Source organism: Symphalangus syndactylus, chromosome 2 (genome assembly GCF_028878055.3).
Source record: "Symphalangus syndactylus isolate Jambi chromosome 2, NHGRI_mSymSyn1-v2.1_pri, whole genome shotgun sequence".
NCBI classification, from domain to species: Eukaryota; Metazoa; Chordata; class Mammalia; order Primates; family Hylobatidae; genus Symphalangus; species Symphalangus syndactylus.
Window position 1 is genome coordinate 84,822,327 of NC_072424.2, and position 17,094 is coordinate 84,839,420.

Sequence of the window (17,094 nt, forward strand, 5' to 3'; positions counted from 1 at the left end):
CTTTCTGATCCTTTATCCCACTTTCTTTTTCTTCCTCTTCCTTCTCCTTCTTCTTTGTCAAATAGAGGATTGAGTTATTATCATTGATCCATACAAAGTCCCTCTCTCATTTATTTTCTTTAATTCCCACCCCCCATTTCTATTCCCCGTCTTCCCATGTGCAACCTCCATATGTTTGATATGCATCTTTTTGTTTGTATGTATTTTTAGAAAATGTTTATTGTTTTGTGTGCAAAAAAATTAATAAAATAAAAAAGAAAAAAAGAGAGAGAAAAAAAAGATGAGCTGTCTTCGGTCAGGTGGAATCAGGCGCGACGCTAGCTTCTTCGCTGGGCTCCCCTGCGGTTGTGCCCCGAGCCTACTTCCCGCGCAGTCCTCCGAGACACGGCCTCCAGCAGGGGTCGCTCCTTCGCTGCCGCCCTGGCCTCGCGCCCCGCCCGACCCGCTCTCACTGCACCGGCGCCGGCGGAAGGGGCGGGGCGCAGATAGGGGTAGCCTGGAGGCCTGCAGTCCGCGCGGCCGCGGGGAGGGACAAGAGGGTCTGACGTACAGGTGAGTGCGCCTCTGCTGGCGCGCCGCGCCGGGCCCCCTGCCCGCGCCCCCTGTCACTTCGCCCCTCCGCCCCGCCCACGCTCCCACCGGGTCTTCCCGTGAGTGTCCCGTGTCCTGCCAGCCTCGGGACGCCCCGCGCGCCCAGGGCTGCGCAGGGGCTGTGGTAATTGAGAGCGGCGAAGCCTTCCATTCCTGCGTCCGGTCGCTCCTGCTGGCTCCGAATGCAGACTGCGAACCCGGGGACGCAGTTGTCCATTTCCTTTGACCTTGGGGACCCAGGAAGGTGCACTGCCCGCGGGGGCGGGGAGGGAGCGAGAGGAACCTCAACCCACAGCCTCCGAGGTCTCCAAGTAAAGGGAAGGATCTTTAGCTGCATTACACTTCAAAGCGTTTAGACCACTTTCTCCATCTTACGGAGCGGTGAACGAGCTGAGGAATGTGGAGCGTTTCCTGGCGTCAAACAGGTCAAAGCGCTGCTTTTTTTACAGACACTGCTTTTCTTACAGTCTTCGGTTAGTTCAGATTGTATACCTCTCCTGAAGATGTCACCCAAAACCTCTTATGAGCTTCTACCGTGATCATCTCTTCACTCACCCCACACCAACGCCAAAGAGATCTTTTAAAATGAACTTCTATCAGGTCACTTCCCAGGGTCCATCACTGCGTGTTCTTTTCCTGATTCATTCGAATGCACCTGTCCTCCTGATCAGTTTTTATTCCACAGGGTGTTGTTGTTTTGGTTTTTTGTTTTTTGTGGTTTTTTTTTGAGACGGAATCTTCCTCTGTCGCCCAGGCTGGAGTGCAATGGCGGGATCTTGGCTCACTGCAAGCTCCGCCTCCCAGGTTCACGCCATTCTCCTGCCTCAGCCTCCCTAGCAGCTGGGACTACAGGCGCACACCGCCACACCCGGCTAATTTTTTGTATTTTTAGTAGAGACGGGGTTTCACCGTGTTAGCCGGGATAGTCTCGATTTCCTGACCTCGTGATCCGCCCGCCTCAGCCTCCGAAAGTGCTGGGATTACAGGTGTGAGCCACCGCGCCCGGCCTGTTTTGTTGGGTTTTTTGGACACTCGCTCTGTTGCCAAGGCTAGAAAGCACTGGTGTGAACTCGGCTCACTGCAGCCTCCCCCTCCCAGGTTCAAGCGATTCTTCTGCCTCAGCCTCCTGAATAGCTGTGACTACAGGTGTGCACCACCACGCCTGGCTAATTTTTGTATTTTTAGTAGAGACGAGGTTTCACCATGTTGGCCAGGCTGGTCTCGAACTCCTGGTCTCAAGTGATATGCCCGCCTCAGCCTCCCAAAGTGCTGGAATTACAGGCGTGAGCCATTGCCCCCGGCCTATTTTTATTTTAGATCTCACTGTGTTACCCAGGCTGATCTCGAACTCTTGGACACAAGTGAGTCTCCTGCCTTGGCCTCCCAAAGTGCTGGGATTATAGGCGTGAGCCACCTGCCTGACCTCATCTTGCCCTCTCAATCCCCCTTACCCTGCTCCACTTTCTTCCCCCAGTGCATTAACGACCAACTATCATATAATTTATAGGGTGTTTTTTTTTTTTTTTTGTCTACCTGTTTCCCCTACTGGACTATAAACTCTACAAGAATAGGAATCTTCGTATTTTTTTCCTCTGCTGAATTCCTAGTGCCCAGATTAGTGCTTGGCACATGGTAAGTGCTTAATTAAAGGGAGGAGGCCAGTGTTGCTGAAGCTGAATTTGCAAGAGTCAGATTGGCAGATGAGGTTAGAGAGGAAATGGGGGTTGAGGGAGCACCAGATCCTGTAGAGCCTTTAGACCATGGTAGAGACTTTGCTTTTCTCTGAGTGCTTTGGTAGGGATTTGAGGAAAGGAGTGACATCGTATGAATGACTTTATTATGTACCCATGTGGAGGTGTCAAATAGGCAGTTAGATATTGTGTTGCGGGTCCCCAGATTCATTGATTCACTAAGAGGACTCAAAAGACTCAGCGCATAGTCATACTCACAGCTGTAATTTATTATAGCAAAAGGCTACAAAGCAAAATAAGCAAAGGGAAAAGATGCATGGGACAAAGTCTGGAGGAAACCTGGTGCAGTCTTCTAAGAGTCCTCTCCTAGTGGAGTCACACGGGGTATGCTTAATTCTTGCAGCATGAAATTATGACAAGACGTGAGAGATCTCTATCAGGAAAGCTCATAGAGCTCATTTTTCCAATAAAAAGTCACATAGGCACTGTCTGCCTAGAATGTGCCAAAATTTCAGCCACCCAGAAAAAAACGCAGGTGTTCAGAATCACATTGTACAGTTTCCAGCACAGTGAGCCACTCTTATCCAGGTGGGAATTGTGGGAACCCTCATGAAGTTCAAGTTCCGAGACTCTAGCCAAGGGCCAACTTTGCAAGCAGGCATTCTAAGGATAGCAATCTCAGGCGTGTTATGTTAACTCTTTTCTGCCACAGATGTATAAGTCTGGAATTTGGGAGAAAGTTCTGGAATGGGGATATAGATTAGGGTGTGGTTGGCATATAGGTGGTATTTAAAGCCACAGAAATGATTGATGTCTTGATAATGCATTTGTAAGAACTAATTGGGTACATTTAAGAGCTGAGCTGGATAAAGTGAATGTAGAAGAGAAGAGGACCAAAGATAGAGCCCTGGGCCCCTCCAACTTTAAGATACCAGGGAAGGCCAGGCGCAGTGGCTCAGGCCTGTAATCCTAGCACTTTGGGAGGTTGAGGTGGGTGGGTCACTTGAGGTCAGGATTTCCAGACCAGCCTGGCCAACGTGGTGAAACCCTGTGTCTACTAAAAATATAAAAAGTGGCCGGGTGTGGTGGTGGGCGCCTGTAATCCCAGCTACTCTGGGGGCTGAGGTGGGAGAATATGGCTTGAACTGGGGAGGCAGAGGTTGCAGTAAGCCAAGATCGTGCCACCTACTGCACTCCAGTCTGGGCAACAGAGGAAGACCCTGTCTCCAAAAAAAAAAAAAGAAAGAAAGAAAAAAGGAGAAGAGAAGGAGGCAGCAAAGGAGTCTTTTTTTTTTTTTTTTTGAGATAGCTCCTGTTGCCCAGGCTGGAGTACGATGGCTTTGGCTCATTGCAGCCTCTGCCTCCCAGGTTCAAGTGATTCTCCTGCTTCAACCTCCTGAGTAGCTAGGATTGCAGGTGCCCGCCATCATGCCCGGCTATTTTTTTTGTTTTGTTTTGTTTTGTTTTGAAATGTTGTCTCACTCTTGTTGTCCAGGCTGGAGTGCAATGGCGCAATCTCAGCTCACTGCAACCTCTGCCTCCCAGGTTCAAGCGATTTTCGTGCCTCATTCTCTTGAGTAGCTGGGATTACAGGCACGTGCCACCACGTTCAGCTAATTTTTGTATTAGTAGAGACAGGGTTTCTCCATGTTGGTCAGGCTGGTCTCGAACTCCCGACATCAAGTGATCCACCCACCTCGGCCTCCCAAAGTGCTGGGATTACAGGCATGAGCCACCGTGTCCAGCCAGCAGAGGAGTCTTGAGAAGCAGCAGCCACAGGAGAGATAGGAAGAAAACCAAGAGTAAGGTGTCTTGACGACCAAGTGAAGAAGAGAGGCGTGATCAGTTTTTTCAAGTGCTGCTGAGAAGTCAGTTAAGATGAGGACTAACATGACCTTTTGGATGTAGAAAATGAAAGGAGTGGAATTGAGGATAGTTAGACAACCATTTTGAGGAGTTTTATGGTAAAGAGGAGCAAGAAAAGAGGTGGTAGCTGGGGAGGAGTGGAGGCAAGAGGTTTGTGTAATTGCTTGCTTTTGAATGAGAGAAAAGTAACAGCATCCTCTCCTTTACTATAGCCACCCCCACGTTGACTCATTTCCTCACATATGCCAAGTGCCTGGCTAGGCCTTGGTATAAAACACGCAGTTCTTGTCATCAGGGAACTGCCATTTAAGTGGAATGTGGGCAAGTAAACTGACTGCCAGGGCACACGTGTAAAAGCAGGTCCAGGGGAGGTTGAACCCTGCATCAGCTGGAGCTCAGAGCAAGAATGCCTGAGCTGGGTGCGGTGGATCACGCCTGTAATTCCAGCACTTTGGGAGGCCAAGGCAGGCAGATTACAAGGTTAGGAGTTTGAGACCAGCCTGGCCAACACACTGAAACCCCATCTCTACTAAAAATACAAAAATTAGCCAGGCATGGTGCCCTGTGCCTGTAGTCCCAGTTACTGGGGAGGCTGAGGCAGGAGAATCGCTTGAACCTAGGAGGCGGAGGTTGCAGTGAGCTGAGATCATGCCACTGCACACCAGCCCGGGTGACAGTGCAAGACTCCGTCTCAAAAAAATAAAAATAAAAAAATGCCTGAGCATCCTTGAATGCTCATCCTCATTCATCCTTGAATGAGAGAAAAATAACAGCATGCCAATGGAATGGTCCATTATCAAGCAAAAAAATCACTGTTGTAACTTGATATTTCCCCATAGCTCAGTTTCAGGCCACCTTTGCTCTCAGAACTGTAGGCATCCTTGCTCTGCACTCCAGCTGGTGCAGTGTTCAGCCTCCCCGGACCTGCTTTCACATCTGTGCCCTGGCAGTCAGTTTACTTGCCCACATTCCACTTAAATGGCAGTTCCCTGATGACAAGGACTGTGTGTTTTATACCAAGGCCTACCCAGGCACTTGGCATATGTGAGCGAACGAGTGATTGTGGGGTTGGCTATAGTAATGGGCAGGATGCTCATTTCATTTCTAGAAATTGAATCTGCAACCATTCACTGATTTTGGTATGTCCTGAGCAGAGGAATGAAGAACAGGGCACTGTGTAGGCCCTATCACTACCCTTAGAGTTTGGGAGATAATTTGTGACTTAATTCAAAAGCAACAAAAAAACGTATAGTGTTGGTGCAACGAGAGTATGGAAAAGGGCATGTGGGGCATGGCTTGGTAGAGGAGGATGTGACTCGTGTGGAGTCTGGAGGAAGAGGAGACCATGGGCTGGGCGCGGTGGCTCATGCTTGTAATCTCAGCACTTTGGGAGGCCGAGGCGGGCGGATCACGAGGTCAGGAGATCGAGACCACGGTGAAACTCCGTCTCTACTAAAAATACAAAAAAATTAGCCGGGCTTGGTGGCGGGCGCCTGTAGTCCCAGCTACTCGGAGAGGCTGAGGCAGGAGAATGGCGTGAACCCGGGAGGCGGAGCTTGCAGTGAGCCGAGATTGCGCCACAGCACTCCAGCCTGGGCGACAGAGCGAGACTCCGTCTCAAAAAAAAAAAAAAAAAGAGGAGACCATGACAAAGGGACAGGAATTTTTCAGTAGTAGATTTTTTTTTTTTTTTTTTTTTTTTTTTCAAATGAGCTATAAGGAACCCAGTATTCTCCAGTGCTGCTTTGATTGGAGAGGAGCTGGGTGCCTGGTTAGCTGTCTTCTCTGGCACCCCCACTTCCAACTCAGGGCTCCCCTGACCAGTTTCAAAGGCCTGAGGCAGGGCCGGGCATAGTGGCTCACGCCTGTAATCCCAGCACTTTGGGAGGCCAAGCTGGGCAGATCACGAGGTCAGGAGATCAAGACCATCCTGGCTAACATGGTGAAACCCCGTCTCTACCAAAGATACAAAAAATTAGCCGGGCGTGGTGGCGGGTGCCTGTAGTCCCAGCTACTTGGGAGGCTGAGGCAGGAGAATGGCAGGAACCTGGGAGGCGGAGCTTGCAGTGAGCCGAGATTGCACCACTGCACTCCAGCCTGGGCAACAGAACAAGACTCCGTCTCAAAAAAATAATAATAATAACAAAGTTCTGAGGCAGAATCTGGGTCCTCCCTTGTGACCCTGAGTGCCCACTGCTAACAACTACAAATGGTCATCATCTCCAGCAAGAATTAGGTTAGTGTGTTTCCTCAATTTTATGTTTTTAATGAATTTTATCTAAGCTTCCAACATTTGCCAATGTTTGTCTGCTAGAAAGTTAAGCTGGTCACAGAGGTAGTGAGTAGCTAATAAACACAAGGGAATACGTGGCTTGACATTTTGGTATGTTTGTTGAATTTACAAGTGCATCTGATTCTAAATAGTTATTTTCTGCAAGGAAAGGTTTCCTAATGCAGGTAGCAGAGAGCCACATCATATCTAGGCATTCCTCAAAGTAAACAACGGTACGGTATAAAGCTAGGACTTTTCTCAAAGGCAGGAAAAGAGTGTAAAAAAGATACTGAAAAACATAAAAATAGAACTTACGGATGGGGAATGTGGGCACCCAGGGTCTGACACAGAAACAGGACTTCTACCCCTAGCTATGGGTATTTCCCTCCCCTAGGTGTCTCCTCTTAGGATTTCTTCTAAGTTGGGGCAACAGTTCCTCCCACTCTTCTACCCCTGAAAACTATCTGTTCTCTCTGATATTGCACTGGTTTGTGAGTTTTTATTCCAGAAAAAAAAAAAATAAGAAAATAGATGTCAGGGTGTGGAAGAAAGAGTGCTTAACTTGGAGTCAGAACACTGATGGACAGTTCAGCATGGTAGTAATGAGTCTAGGCTTTGGAGCTCGGATGACTAGATTTGAAGAGTATCTGTGTGACCCTATAACTGAGATGGGCTTGTTGCAAGGAATAAATGAGTTAACGTGTAGAGCAATGCCTGGCCCACAGTAAAAACAATGAGCTTTAAGAAGACTTGACCTTGGCCGGGTGCGGTGGCTCATACCTGTAATCCTAGCACTTTGGGAGGCCAAGGTGGGCAGATCACCTGAGGTTGGAAGTTCAAGACTAGCCTGACCAACATGGAGAAACCCCGTCTCTACTAAAAATACAAAATTAGCCACGCGTGGTGGCACATGCCTGTAATCCCAGCTACTAGGGAGGCTAAGGCAGGAGAATCACTTGAACCTGGAAGGCGGAGGTTGCAGTGAGCCGAGATCATACCATTGCACTCCAACCTGGGCAACAAGAGTGAAACTCTGTCTAAAAAAAAAAGAAGACTTGACCTTGAGATCCCAGCCCTGTCATTTACTAGCTGTGCCACTTAGCTTATTCTTAAATTGCTTCAACTTTTGTTTGTACTAATCTGCAAAATGAGGGAACTGCACAAGGTCATCCCTCGGAGGCTGCTTTTTTTTTTTCTTATTTTTGAGACAGAGTTTCACTCTTGTTGCCCAGGCTGGAGTGCAATGGCACAATCTCGGCTCACCGCAACCTCCACCTCCCAGGTTCAAGCAGTTCTCCTGCCGCAGCTTCCTGAGTAGCTGGGATTACAGGCACGCACCACCACGCGCAGTTAGTTTTGTATTTTTAGTAGAGACCAGGTTTCTCCATGTTAGGCTGGTCTCAAACTCCCAAACTCAGGTCATCCGTCCACCTCAGCCTCCCAAAGTGCTGGGATTACAGGCATGAGCCGCCTGTAAAAAAAAAATAAAGTAAAACTTTGAATAGTGACTCTAGGACTTAGGACCAACACGGACTTCCTGGGAATGATGTTAGAGAGCTCTGGCCACCTATGGCTAAACATTCCTGTGTGTTTTGGGTGGTTGGGAGAGTACGAGAGGCTGTGCTTATGAGTTAATTATTTTTCTTCAGATTTTACATTGTGAAGGATCTATGCCAAAATCTTACAGCAGTTAACATAGAGTGGAGTATGGCTGGTTTTAATTTTCTTTTTTTGAGATGGAGTTTCGCTCTTGTCGCCCAGGCTGGAGTGCACTGGCACAATCTTGGCTCACTGCAACCTCAACCTCCTGGGTTCAAGCGATTCTCCTGCCTCAGCCTCCCGAGTAGCTGAGATCACAGGCACCCACCACCATGCCTGGCTAATTTTTGTGTTTTTAGTAGAGATGGGGTTTCACCATGTTGGCCAGGCTGGTCTCAAACTCCTGACCTCAGGTGATCTGCCAGCCTTGGCCTCACAAAATGCTGGGATTACAGGTGTGAACCACCATACCCGGCCAATTTTCTTCATATTTTTTCAAATTTTCTACATGAAAATTTATTTTATATATATATAAAATCAGAAATTTTATGAAAAAATATTATTACATATAGGGGGTATACTCAACCTTTTCTAGTTATGACTTTTGGGGGGGCATCTGATCTCAATGTATTATTAATGCCCCGATATTCAAATATACTACTGTTGCCAACACTGGGCCGTGGCCATACAAACCTGTGACAAAGTTTTCCTAGACCCACAGTGAGAAAAATAAATGACAACAGTTGATTTCTTAGGCCGGGTGCGGTGGCTCACACTTGTAATCCCAGCACTTTGGGAGGCTGAGGCGGACGGATCACGAGGTCAGGAGATCGAGGCCACGGTGAAACCCCGTCTCTACTAAAAATACAAAAAAATTAGCTGGGCGTGGTGGCAGGCGCCTGTAGTCCCAGCTACTCGGAGAGGCTGAGGCAGGAGAATGGCGTGAACCCAGGAGGCGGAGCTTGCAGTGAGCCGAGATTGCGCCACTGCACTCCAGCCTGGGCGACAGAGCGAGATTCCGTCTCAAAAAAAAAAAAAAAAAAAAAAAAGTTGATTTCTTATAATGCTAAATTTATTCATCTTAAGTTTAATTCTGGCCAGGCGCTGTGGCTCACGCCTATAATCTCAGCACTTTGGGAGGCTGAGGCAGGCAGATCAGCTGAGATCAGGAGTTCGAGATGAGCCTGACCAATGTGGAGAAACCCCATCTCTACTAAAAATACAAAATTAGCCGGGCGTTGTAGCGCATGCCTGTAATCGCAGCTGCTTGGGAGGCTGGGGCAAGAGAATCACTTGAACCCAGGAGGCAGAGGTTGCGGTGAGCTGAGATCGAGCCATTTCACTCCAGCCTGGGCAACAAGAGCGAAACTCCATCTCAAAAAAAGTTGTTTAATTCTGGCCAGGCGCGGTGGCTCACACCTGTAATCCCAGCACTTTGGGAGGCCAAGGCGGGTGGATCACGAGGTCAGGAGATCGAGACCATCCTGGCTAACGCAGTGAAACCCCGTCTCTACTAAAAATACAAAAAAATTAGTCGGGCATGGTGGCGGGCGCCTGTAGTCCCAGCTACTCGGGAGGCTGAGGCAGGAGAATGGCAAATGGCATGAACCCAGGAGGTGGAGCTTGCAGTGAGCTGAGATCGCGCCACTGCACTCCAGCCTGGGCGACAGAGTGAGACTCCGTCTCAAAAAAAAAAAAAAAGTTGTTTAATTCTGAGAGTATGTCCTTCCTACTCTTTTGGCATGAAATCTTTCTTGGAGTCCACCATGAGGTATCTTTCTCAATTTTGTTTTTTCTGTAGAGATGGAGTCTCACTGTTGCCCAGGCTGGTCTCAAACTCCTGGGCTCAAGCAATCCTCCTGCCTCAGCCTCCCAAAGTGCTGGGATACAGGCGCGAGCCACTGTGCCTAGCCTAGTTACCTTTAAAAAAAAAATGTTTTTTTAATTGTACTGATCAATGAAATATACAGTCTGGGAAATGCTAAAATCCCAGACTGGAGTGCAGTGACACGATCTCAGCTCACTGCAACCTCTGCCTCCCAGGTTCAAGCACCCGCCACCACACCTGGCTAATTTTTGTATTTTGAGTAGAGATGGGGTTTCACCATGTTGACCAGGATGGTCTCAAGCACCTGACCTCAAGTGATCTGCCCGCCTCAGCCTCCCAAAGTGTTGGGATTACCGGCATGAGCCACCATGCCTGGCTCCAGCTAATTTTCATACTAAAAGTAGAGATGGGGTTCACCATGTTGGCCAGGCTGGTCTTGAACCCCTCACCTCAAGTGATCCTCCCTCCTTGGACTCCAAAGTGGTGGGATTACAGGCATGAGCCTGTACCCAGCTTATGTAAAATTTAAAATTAGCAAGACCTCATCTCTACTAAATAAATTAAATCTAAAAAATTTAAAGGCATTCTTATGAATGGGTATTATTCATTCTCTGTTACATTAGAATATGTGTAAAAGTAATTATTGCCAACATTTCTCTTGAAGGTACTTCAGGTAGTTTCTAGTCATTATTTTAGAGTACTCTGGATTATATAGCATTTTATTTATTTATTTTATTTTTGAGACAGAGTCTCACTCTGTCGCCCAGGCTGGAGTGCAGTGGTGCGATCTCAGCTCACTGCAACCTTTACCTCCCAGGTTCTAGCGATTTTCCTGCCTTAGCCTCCCGAGTAGCTGGGATTATAGGCGTATGCCACCACGCCCAGCTAATTTTTGTATTTTTAGTAGAGATGGGGTTTCATCATGTTGGCCAGGCTGGTCTTGAACTTCTGACCTCAGGAGATCCACCCGCCTCAGCCTCCCAAAGTGCTGGGATTACAGGCATGAGCCACCATGCCCACCCTAGCATTTTAAAATTATTCCAAATTACAGTTATGTTGAAATAGAGTCTTTACATTCAGTCTGCTTTATCTCTCTTTTAAGATTTAGATTGGAGTCCCAAGAGTGGTGGATTAATAGAGTTGAGACTGGGTCGTATGCTCATCCATGCCAGGGAAATAAGGCCCAAAATGTTAAATATAAATTGGAAGTAGCTAGCTCCGTGTTTTTGAGTGAGCCATAATCAGAGGTATCAATCCTAAGGTACAATCTAGGCACAAAGGAAAGTCATTTGTAGACTCACAGTACAAGAATGTTAACCATATGGAAACCCTTCTCTCATTACCAAATCATGGTCTTTAAAACCTTCTTGATATACTTGCAGGGGTGGGGGTGGGTGTGAGTCTGCCACCATCATAAGATGGTTTCTGCTACATTTGAAGTAACTGTAGGAATTGATTGCCCTTTGACATGTCATAAGCACTTGTCGCAATTCCCTAGTTTGTGGATCTCTAGACCCTTTCCTTGTCTGCTAGCTAGTGCCTCTGTTAAACATTGGGAAGGAGATGTAAAAGGAGTTAAAATGCAGGTCTGTCCAGTTTGCTCACCCTTACCTCTGATTTGCTGGGGCTGGAGGTTGAAATAAAGTTTAGAGATTGACTCTGGATTTTTTTTTTTTTTTTTTTTTTGAGACGGAGTCTCGCTCTGTCGCCCAGGCTGGAGTGCAGTGGCGCAATCTCGGCTCACTGCAAGCTCCGCCTCACGGGTTCACGCCATTCTCCTGCCTCAGCCTCTCCGAGTAGCTGGGACTACAGGCGCCCGCCACCACGCCCGGCTAATTTTTTGTATTTTTAGTAGAGGCGGGGTTTCACCGTGGTCTCGATCTCCTGACCTCATGATCCACCCGCCTCAGCCTCCCAAAGTGCTGGGATTACAAGCGTGAGCCACCGCGCCCGGCCTGACTCTGGATTTTATGAAGTCATGATCTGGTGTCCTTCCTTGGCAAAGTCAATGTTGTAAGGATGTAATGTATGTCAGTCAACAGTCTTTCTCTCCAAATTTTCCTTCAAAAACAAAACCAAAAACCAGGCCAGGCACGGTGGCTCACACCTGTAATCCCAGCACTTTGGGAGGCCAAGGCAGGCGGATCACCTGAGGTCGGGAGTTCAAGACCAGCCTGACCACCGTGGAGAAACCCCGTCTCTACTAAAAATACAAAATCAGCTGGGCGTGGTGGTGCATGCCTGTAATTCCAGCTACTAGGGAGGCTGAGGCAGGAAAATAGCTTGAACCCGGGAGGCAGAGGTTGCAGTGAGCCAAGATCACGCCATTGCACTCCAGCCTGGGCAACAAGAACAAAACTCCATCTCAAAAAAATAATAAAATAAAAAACAAAAATAATTGAGAACTATTGTTAGTATTTTTTTTTTAGGAGCAATCAGTACCCAAAGCTAATTTGTGGGAGGGAGAAGAGTAGAACCAGTGCTTTCACATATACTGGTATCACAGTGGACCTTCCTGACAATCCTATGAGCTAAGCACATTAGTTGCAGCTAGAAGATTCACTGTGCTGTGGTATACGGCCCTTGGTACATGCAGATTGATATGACTCTTTTTTTTTTTTAATTTTTGAGATGTGGTTTCTCTCTTGTTGCCTGGGCTGGAGTGTAATGGCACGATCTTGGCTCACTGTAACCTCCGCCTCCCGGGTTCAAGTGATTCTCCTGCCTCAGCCTCCCGCGTAGCTGGGATTACAGGCGCCTGCCACCACACCCGGCTAATTTTTGTATTTTTAGTAGAGATGGGGTTTTGCCATGTTGGCCAGGCTGGTCTTGTACTCCTGACCTCAGGTGATCCGCCCACCTCAGCCTCCCAAAGTGCTGAGATTACAGACGTGAACCACTGCGCCAGGCCCAATAGCACTTTTTAGGGGCGAATACATATAGTACTGTACATAAAGTGTTCATAGTGCATATGGTTTATGTTGTAAGAATGTCATGACACTGCACTTATGAGATAAAACTGATTTATTATCTGTTTCAGATTATAAGCGCCATGGCTATGGCTAGTGTTAAATTGCTTGCCGGTGTTTTAAGAAAGCCAGATGCCTGGATTGGACTCTGGGGTGTTCTCCGAGGGACACCTTCGTCATACAAACTCTGTACTTCCTGGAATCGATACTTGTATTTTTCTAGTACCAAGTTACGTGCACCAAATTATAAAACACTTTTTTATAATATATTCTCACTGAGACTTCCAGGGCTTTTACTATCTCCAGAATATATTTTTCCTTTTTCCATAAGACTCAAAAGTAATATAAGGTCTACAAAATCTACTAAAAAGTCTCTGCAAAAAGTAGATGAAGAGGACTCTGATGAAGAAAGCGATCATGACGAGATGAGCGAGCAGGAAGAGGAGCTTGAGGATGACCCTACTGTAGTCAAAAACTATAAAGACCTGGAAAAAACAGTGCAGTCTTTTCGGTATGATGTTGTCCTGAAGACGGGGCTAGATATTGGGAGAAAGTGAGTATGATATGCATTTCATTATAAACTCACTCGTAGTCGTGTTATTTTAATGTAGCATTACAAATCACTTGGCCCATATTATGGTGAAGAATAGCCACAATAAAAGGACCTTTATAGGTAACCTGCTTCAATTAATTCATTTTATAGATGAGCAAACTGATTTCCAAAGAAGTCAAGTGACTGCCTGCAAATCCTATGTGCCATATTTGAATCTAAGACACAGTTGACTGTAAGATGAACCATTGATTTAATAACAGCTTCTTGAGGAGAAAATGAATCACCATATTAGATGTATGTAGCAAGCATAAAATGTACCTGGATGTTTCACAAATGATATAATGTGAGACGCCCTCAGCTGGGCGCAGTGACTCATGCCTGTATTCCCAGCACTTTGGGAGGCTGAGCTGGGCGGATCACAAGGTCAGGAGTTCAAGACCAGCCTGGCCAATATGGTGAAACCCTGTCTCTACTAAAAATACAAAAATTAGCCGGGTGAGGTGGCAGGCGCCTGTAGTCCCAGTTACTTGAGAGGCTGAGGCAGGAGAGTCAACTTGAACCTGGGAGGCAGAGGTTGCAGTGAGCCGAGGTCGTGCCACTGCACTCCAGCCTGGGTGACAGAGTGAGACTCCATCTGAAAAAAAAAAAGGTACCTCTTAGAATTAACAGCATGATGTATAATAAGATGTTGGTTAAGAATGCACACCTTGGCCGGGCGCAGTGGCTCATGTCTGTAATCCGAGCACTTTGGGAGGCCAAGGCGGGCGGATCACGAGGTCAGGAGATCGAGACCGTCCTGGCTAGCACGGTGAAACTCCGTCTCTACTAAAAATACAAAAAATTAGCCGGGTGTGGTGGCAGGCGCCTGTAGTCCCAGCTACTCGGAGGCTGAGGCAGGAGAATGGCGTGAACCTGAGAGGCGGAGCTTGCAGTGAGCCGAGATCACGCCACTGCACTCCAGCCTGGGCGACAGAGCAAGACTCCGTCTCAAAAAAAAAACAAAAACAAACAAAAAAAAAAGAATGCAGGCTTTGGAGCCAGATTACTGGGATTTCGATCCTGGTTCTGTGTGACCTTGGGCAAGTTACTTAAACTTTCTGACCCTCAGTTTTCTCATCTGTAAAATGAAGATGATAGAACCTAGTTTAGAGAGTGGTTGCTAGGATTGAGTGAGTATATATTTATCTCAAGCACTTATAACAGTGTCTGGCACATAGTAGGTACTCAATATATGTTGGCTATTTTGAAGAAAATACTACATATGTTCATATATAATAGAGGTATTTCTGGGTTTTGTTTTGTTTTGTTTGAGACGGAGTCTCGCTCTGTTGCCCAGGCTGGAGTGCAGTGGCATGATCTTGGCTCACTGCAAGCTCCGCCTCCCGGGTTCACGCCATTCTCCTGCCTCAGCCTCCCGAGTAGTTGGGAATACAGGTGCCCACCACCACGCCTGGCTAATTTTTTTGTATTTTTTTAGTAGAGACGGGATTTCACTGTGTTAGCCAGGATGGTCTCGACCTCCTGACCTCGTGATCTGCCCACCTCGGCTGCCAAAGTGCTGGTATTACAGGCGTGAGCCACCGCGCCCGGCAAAGATTTCTTTAGTATTCTGATTCCCTCTCTGCTAGATTAATTATATAAGAATAGTGGCCTTCATTGTTCATTTATTCCCTTAGGAATGATTGCATGCATATTGTATACAATGTAAGAATTGTGATATGAATAAATGCAGAAAAACTTCTTGTGTAATTTGTACCTTTATGACCTAATGTAATGGCATAGTTCAATTTTTTAATCCTTGAAGCTTAAGAGATTCATAAAAAGGGCCGGGTACGGTGGCTCACGTCTGTAGTCCCAGCACTTTGGGAGGCCAAGGCAGGTGTATCACGAGGTCAGGTGATTGATAGCATCCTGGCTAACACAGTGAAACCCTGTCTCTACTAAAAATACAAAAAATTGGCCGGGCGTGGTGGCAGGTGCCTGTATTCCCAGCTACCTGGGAGGCTGAGGCAGGAAAATGATGTGAACCCGGGAGGCAGAGCTTGCAGTGAGCTGAGATCGCACCACCGCACTCCAGCCTGGGCGACAAAGTGAGACTCCGTCTCAAAAAAAAAAAGGTTCATAAAAATGAGCCAGCCCACAGGCCCCGCCCTTGGCATTCTGATCAGGGTGCCATTAGAGAATGTTCTCTAAACTCTGGCAAACAAATAAGGGGGCCTCTCCTTTCCCAGAGTAGTAACTCCTGCTGTTATTATTAAGCCGAGCTCCACATGTCAGTCACCTGGAATCAGATCATCAAAAAAAAGGTGTACTGATTTTTAGCTGCTTCCTCCCCTGGTCTGGTTGCCCTAGTGACTTAAATTCAGAGAGATCAGCAGCTGTCAGACTGGAATTTCCCCAGCCTCAGTACAAACTGGCAGAGGGTTTCTTAATGGCCTTGCCATACATGTGGTGCCTGGTTTTTCTTTCAGTGTACAGAGCAGGTATCTGAGGGGAAGGAAGTGCCCACTCACTTTGGCTGTTGTGAATCACCAGAGCTACAGCCTGGCCATGTAGTCTCTGCACTGGGAGTCAGGTGGAGTACCCCAGGCCCCTGTCCAGAATGGAGCTTGACATGTATGCTAAAACCTCTCTTAAGGCTCCAATTAACTGCCCAATAGCACTAGCAAATCTTTGCAGCAGTTCAACATCTATTTAGAAATGCCCTTTGGTCTCCCTGTTTTAGATACACACCAGAGCAGGTGACTTTCACTTTCCCAGGACTCAAAATGGAGACTGGGGAATCACTGTCAGAATAAACATTAATGGAGGGCCGGGTGCGGTGCTCACGCCTGTAATCCCAGCACTTTGGGAGGCCGAGGTGGGCGGATCATGAGGTCAGGAGATCGAGACCATCCTGGCTAACACGGTGAAACCCCGTCTCTACTAAAAATACAAAAAAAATTACCCGGGCATGGTGGCGGGCGCCTGTAGTCCCAGCTACTCTGGAGGCTGAGGCAGGAGAATGGCATGAACTTGGGAGGCGGAGGTTGCAGTGAGCCGAGACCGCACCACTGCACTCCAGCCTGGGCAACGGAGCGAGACTCCGTCTCAAAAAAAAAAAAAAAAAATTAATGGCAAGTGTTTCTCAAGCTTGTATATAGTTGATGCTTGAACAGTGTGGGGGTTAGGGGTGCCAACCCCCATGCAGTTGAAAAGCCACATATAACTTTGGACCCTCAGAAAACTTAACTACTAATATTTTGACACTCGGGAAAACTTAACTACTAATATAGCCTACTGTTGACCAAAGGCCTTACTGATACACAGTTACAATAAAGTAAGCTAGAGAAAAGAAAATGTTATTAAGAACATCAGCTTTCTTTCTTTCTTTCTTTCCTTCTTTCTTTCTTTCTTTCTTTCTTTCTTTCTTTCTTTCTTTCTTTCTTTCTTTCTTTCTTTCTTTCTTTCTTTCTTTCTTTCTTTCTTTCTTTCTTTCTTTCTTTCTTTCTTTCTTTCTTTCTTTCTTTCTTTCTTTCTTTCTTTCTTTCTTTCTTTCTTTCTTTCTTTCTTTCTTTCTTTCTTTCTTTCTTTCTTTCTTTCTTTCTTTCTTTCTTTCTTTCTTTCTTTCTTTCTTTCTTTCTTTCTTTCTTTCTTTCTTTCTTTCTTTCTTTCTTTCTTTCTTTCTTTCTTTCTTTCTTTCTTTCTTTCTTTCTTTCTTTCTTTCTTTCTTTCTTTCTTTCTTTCTTTCTTTCTTTCTTTCTTTCTTTCTTTCTTTCTTTCTTTCTTTCTTTCTTTCTTTCTTT

General features: G+C 46.7%; 1 protein-coding gene across 3 annotated transcripts in view; it reads left to right on the plus strand.

The window, feature by feature from the left end:
- Positions 1–465: 465 nt before the first annotated feature.
- The window catches only part of MTRES1 (mitochondrial transcription rescue factor 1), a 28,360-nt gene continuing 11,731 nt past the window's right edge, over positions 466–17,094 (plus strand). Inside the window, exons 1-2 of one of the 3 annotated variants that reach the window (XM_055260417.2) lie at positions 466–552; positions 12,828–13,309. In XM_055260417.2, coding sequence (XP_055116392.1) covers positions 12,840–13,309 — 470 coding nt within the window. In that variant the 5' untranslated portion in view covers positions 466–552; positions 12,828–12,839. Of the gene's footprint in view, positions 553–1,520; positions 2,224–6,066; positions 6,385–12,827; positions 13,310–17,094 lie in introns of those variants that run through there. The other 2 variants (XM_063630776.1, XM_055260426.2) reach the window with 2 other exon arrangements.